The following is a 6,000-nucleotide window of genomic DNA, read 5'->3' as shown; positions in this document are numbered from 1 at the left end:
AGGACTATTAAAATACAAAACAGTCGAACTATTATTTTCTATGATACATTACAACTGCCTAGTTTCGAAAACAGTTGTTACTGCAAAAGAACGATCGAATCGCGTGAAACGACGACGTTTTGGGCAAACAGTTCGCCGACGAATCTGAACCGATAATGCCTCCCCACCAGCGACTCCACTCGAAAATCGTGCCACGCCCAAGCCGCTGAATCAATCCGAATGGAGGAAAGTTCACCGGGATCTGGCAAGAAAAACCTGGAAAAATCGGGACCGCCGTATCCCACGTACGCAAGGGCGTTCGTGATCGATCTCGGGAAGGAGCTGATCGACCGGTGCATGTGAATGGAACCTTAGGTTCCCTGGCAGCACCTGGTTGTGAACGCGCCAAAGCCGGGTAGACCGTCTGTTCTGTCAATCCCCACCATGGCTCGTAGCTACCGGAGCTCCTCCAGTGCACCACCACCACCTCCACGGACACCACCACCACCACCACCACCAGCAACAGACAGAACCCGGCACCGGCACCACCACCGCCGCCGCCAACAGCGAGAGTCCCTTGCACCGTCACCACTACCACGTTCCCGCCGCCACCACCACCACCACCGGCCTACTCCACCACCATCATCATCGGGCCACTACCATGGAAACCGACGAATGCGCATTCTGACTTCAGTTCAGCCGTCGGTTTCAACCTGCCAAGTTGTGCAGGTGTTGGCGAACGGTTGTCGGCATCCACGGACGGGTTCCGCGGGTATAATCCCTCCCACGGGTCGGGCGATACACGGTCGTCGGGCATCGTCGCTCGAGAGAGGTTCGCACGGGTGCTCCGTGATCGGCGGAGGAGAGTCGCAAGGGTCGCCGCCGGGCGAGGTGGAATCGCGGGCCTGTTTGTGCGTTTTCCGCGTGGAAAAGGGTGACGGCGGGTCGAGGATCACGGCGGGAAAACGGGCGAGTGTTGAAAGGCCGTGCTGCCGCAGAGGGGCTGCGATTTATGGAACCACCCCATGGATAATAACATGTCGACTGCCGCCTTCATGCACCGGTATGGGAACAAAACCTTTTAAGATCGATACTCTCCTCTCCCTTGAGACCCGTAGGCTGCTCCTCTCTGCCCCCCCCCGCGCACCCCTTCGTCCCCTCCCCCTCCTCGTCCTCCGACCGCGCGCACCTCGTGGACACTGTTTCCTCGTTCCCGGTCCGGCACTCCAAAAACTCGCTCGAAAACGGTCGCGGGTTTCGATCGATCGGCCGGTTTGTTGCTATGCAGCGGACCACCTCGGAGTTCCTGTATCGTGCGAGGAACGTCGATGTCGCGGTAGCTCCGAAGGGCTAGTGCACCGTGCCCGATCGGCACCGACGCGACCACCGGGCGGAGGATGCACACCTCCTCCCGCGTCCCGTTTTTATCGAATGTTTGTTCACGGAACGCCGCGCCGGCAAAGAAACCCGGCGGCCACTTCCTGTGCCTCGAATCGATTTCACGGCTTTCAAAATTGCTGCCGTGTAATCGATCGGCTCCGTCCGTGCCCTCGCGGCTGCATGCGTACCGCTAAAAAGCACGATCGGAACGTGCGACCGCCGCGCTTTGTTGAAACGTTTCAGGGCCGATCGCGGTGAAATCGCTCTCAAATTGAATTACCTTTCTTTCCGTCGTCTTCTTCCGTGCCGGTGTTGCACCTGGCTTGCTTCGAAGTTGATCGAGCCGCTCTCGGGGTCACGGGAGGACACGCCGGAATTACGAACTCGTTGCGTGTGATCGATAAGGCTTAACCGGCCGCGAATCGCGTACCGAACACGTTTTCACGCTTGCGAAAGAGCTGGCACAATGAGATTCGTTGCGGCAATAGACGGCCGTTGCTACGAAACAATTGGCTTCTAGGGTACGATTTCGCGTTCCGCGGTTATCGTCCCCGTTTCCAAGACCGGCCGGCATCCTTGACCGCTCGAACCTCATCGCGCCAGGCGTTTCCATCTGCAACGCCGCGCCGCGCCGCCCAAATTTCGGTGCACCTCTGCGGCTCTTCCCCCGAACGGGGATTGATCGGCTGTTGACACGAGCCTTCTCAGCCGTTTTCGCAATCCGGAGTTTCGCCGTGCACGAAGACGAAATTGATTTAGCAATTAGGAACAGTGTCCACTTCTCCGTTCGATTTCACGGTACCCTCCGCCGCTCCAAAGTATTGATCCGTGTTTTCGGATGATTCAATATTTAATGTGGTTCTCACGGTTAGCGAAAGAACTCTCGTCGGTACGCGATACGGGCTAATAATTATAGAGAAGTATACGCGGCGATGATTGGGCGCTTCCTTTAAAATGGAGGTTTTTATATGCTGAGAGCAAGCGTCCAAAGATTTCATGGTGCCCGACAAGCGGAGTGAGAAATATCTAATCGACATAAATATATACACGTCGTAAAATCTATTCTTTCGATGCAAGATTTTCGTATCATTCTGCGATCCGTTCCCAGAGATATTAGCCCAAGGTTGTAAACACAAGATTATTATATATACCAACAGCAACGGGGATTATTTATTGCTACCGTTCGTTCCGTATCGCAACTGGTTCTCTTCGCGATACACTGAACTCGCGCGTAGACGCAACGAACTTAAAACAACGCTACAATAATAGCAGTTGATTTTAGCGAGAAACGGTTATGTCGACTACTTCGAGACCTACTCGTTTCAGAAATGACGATTCTTTGACACTTCGACCGTCGCGTCGCCCGTACATGGATGACGGAATTATTTGCTCAGATTTGAACATGATTTTTTACGCTGGTCCATCGTGTCCTCATAATTTTAATACGACCTGTAAAACGTTATTAAATAAAATACTTCAGTTCTATGAAATCTTTTCGGCTGCTGGCCTGACGGTCAAAGAAGTGTTGAAATCGCCAAGTAAAAGATACGCAATAGACCATAATTGACTTTTTTTATAATGTTAGCCGCGAACGAATCGAAGCCTTGATTTTCCTTGGTAAAATTGAATTCAAGGTAGAGCAAAACTGGTATCGAAGAATAGGACAGGTATTGAATTTTTCCCGTTTACGCGAGGATACTCTCTGTAGGATAGCTGGCAGGATGGCAGACCGAGAAGAATGTTTTCGAACGTCGTGGAACGTTTCAGAATAGGAGGACGCGTGCCGGTAATACCTGAGACTTTTCTAGACGGTATTCTATTAACCTGCATTTTCACGAGCGCGTCACCTGTTCAGCTCCCCCAGAACGACACGGTGTCGAATCGGACCAGCCCGCTTTCCTTGAACCTGCGGATACCGCAGCCATTGACCGCGGCTCCGCTCCGTAACGAAAGGACCTGAGTGCAGTCATTCTCTATTTCTCTTCCCTCTCTCTCTCTCTCCCATCCTTGTTTTCTCTCTCCCTCTCTCATTCTCTCTCTCTCTCTCTCTCTCTCTCTCTCTCCACCTCCCCCTCTCCCTCTCAGTCGCTCTCTCTTTCTCCCCCTCGCTGTCTCTTCGTGCCTATCTTCGCGGTCGGTGTCCCTGGCTCATTTGAATATCAGAATGACGCACTCGATTTATCGAAGGCCATGAAAAATCATTACGAATAAACCCGCTGGAACCCGTATGTCTCAGGTTATCGGGCTTCTTTGGAGATAACCGTGCCACATTTCATTGCAGTATACCTTTTTTTATTACGGATTCCCACCATTTTTCCGTTCCCCCATTATGAAAGTTATGCCCCGTGTTACGTGTAACTTGCGAAGGGATTACTGTATCTTTGCATTTAACTATCACGCCGCGGACCGTCCATGGAAATTCTCATCCTCGGGGACCAAATGCGCGAGAACGCGAAACTGAAGCGAAACTTGTTCCGCCGATGGGTTTTGTTTCAGTGGAAATAAAATCGGATGATTAAGTTATATTACGGCCACCGTGTTCTAGCGTGCAATTAGCCGGTTGTGGAACATCAGGCAAGCTTACATTCTTGTGGGCGAGTTCGAGAGATACTTACGATCGAAATTCTGCTCGCTTCGTGTGTGGCTCCAGCAAATTTGATTAACCCGCAGTCACGGATACGCGGTCTGCGAGATGTGAAATTTTTGCCATGTTCACAGCGAACGCTGAAGCTTGTGAAACGTGTGTCGGTAAATGAATGTAAGTACATGTACAGTAATTACTCCCTAATTCGTTGCTCAGATTGCGCACGAAAATGGACGATTTGGGAAGAGAAGATACGATTATTAGAGTCTCGATTTTATTAGTTAAGGCTCGAATAATCGTACACTGCTCTTTTAAAATTATCAATTTAAATTATCCATTTTTGTGCACAATTTGAGCGCGAATTACGGAGAATTTACTGTAATTTGAATCTCGCGGACTCTCTCTCGCACCGTCACCTCTCATTGGCCAGTGTTTTTCGTTAATAACTCGTAAACAAAGCCGCAGATTGCATTTTCGCAAAGGAAAAAGTTACTTCAAATGACCTCAGCTACCCCTCATTTTCGGCTGTTAAAATAATTGTGGAACACCCTGTATAGTAATGTGACATTACGATCTTAAGCCTTCTATATTGCGAAAGAAAAAACAAAAAAATTAGACAACGGATTTTCTGGATACACGATAGAAATGCGTGCATCAAATTCAAGACGGTGATAACATTTAAAGAATTCAAAGATATTGTTGAATCGTGTTTAACTCGTTAAAATTATTAGGAAGATAAATAATTGCCCGTTATGCTTTTGCAGTGCTTTTGTTAACGTACACAATTTTTATCCTACACAAAGATTCGCAGGCAAGTTGTAACATTTCGACGTCTGTGTTTACGGATTAAATCTTTCATTCTGGAATTCTTTGATTATGCTTACAAATCATACATGTATGGAGCCTCGCAACTCAATAATTGCTGTTAGATTATTGCGAATTGTTCCGTAGTTCGCGTCATTTTCTATTGTTAATTAACCTAGTTTGTCCGCGATTCGATACGAAAGGACGCTTCTAGAAACATGAAAGTTGAACAAGCTTGTCTTAGCGAATCGGTTCATTAAGTAAAGAATATTAAAGTTAACAGCTCGTTCCAATTATACGTACCTAAATCATACAATACCAAGTACACGCGCAATAAACGAATAACACTTTATGCACGATAAGAGTCGCGGCGCAAGCCAACTATGTAATCAGAAACGATCGATCCGGTAGCATCGATAAGTTCAATATTCCTCGAAACTGTGCTACGAAGTCGGCCCTCATCAATTTCATCCGCGGAGCCCCCTCGCCACAGACAAATCCGCACTTAAAACTTTCAAGAGGCTTTTCACCGAACAGTTGCGGCCGGACTGGATCCTATTGTAACAAAATCTAAAGCGGATTCGAAGAAACAAAAATACTAAAAAATTGGGCTACGAAGTTCGCCAACGGGTCTATTCACCGTTTACACACAAAAGTTTCAACGACCGGCGGGAGGAGAGGGCTCGCATCGATCCGCTGGACCGTGGAAAACAGATTCACTGGATCGAGAAAGAGCTCGGGCAATTTTTGCGAAATGAAAATAAATGGAACACGCCCGGCGAGAGGCGACGCGCTATCGTCGTCGTCGTCGGGGAGTCTTCGAGTACTCTAACGAACAAGAAATCCCTTGGAACGGGCACGATAACGCGATAGTGGAAAGTCGCGAGAGCGGACAAAGAGAAGACTCGCGCGGGTAGCATTAAAACTCGCGAGCGTAGTTTTACTCGCGCGAACGGAGAGGAGAACACGCCCTGAGAACGTTCGGCTCGGCTTCTCCGGCCGCCCCGAGCAACGCGCTAAAATCCTGGGCTCCTTCTCTCTCTCTCTCTCTCTCTCTCTCTCTCTCTCTCTCTAAAAGGCCGTGGATTATATAACGAGGAGGAGAGACATTGGAAATAGATGGCGGAGGGTCGTGCACAGACAACCATGAGGAATACTTTATCGATAACACGAAACGCTCGCGCGCTCCTTGGTTCCGGTGGCCGGCCTGCCGCTTAGTCATTCGACATTAATTCCAGCCGCGTTACCCCTCG

The 6,000-nt window shown here is 49.4% G+C and overlaps 1 protein-coding gene across 2 annotated transcripts in view; it reads left to right on the top strand.

Moving 5' to 3' along the window:
* The first annotated feature begins 693 nt into the window (after nucleotides 1-693).
* Nucleotides 694-6,000, top strand: part of LOC143259009 (uncharacterized) — an 84,525-nt gene continuing 79,218 nt past the window's right edge. For both annotated transcript variants that reach the window (XM_076519734.1, XM_076519733.1), the window contains exon 1: nucleotides 694-1,042. In XM_076519734.1, coding sequence (XP_076375849.1) covers nucleotides 1,005-1,042 — 38 coding nt within the window. In that variant the 5' untranslated portion in view covers nucleotides 694-1,004. The remainder of the gene's footprint in view (nucleotides 1,043-6,000) is intronic.

Source organism: Megalopta genalis, chromosome 3, assembly GCF_051020955.1.
Source record: "Megalopta genalis isolate 19385.01 chromosome 3, iyMegGena1_principal, whole genome shotgun sequence".
Lineage (NCBI taxonomy): Eukaryota > Metazoa > Arthropoda > Insecta > Hymenoptera > Halictidae > Megalopta > Megalopta genalis.
This window is presented reverse-complemented; position numbering and strand designations above follow the sequence as displayed.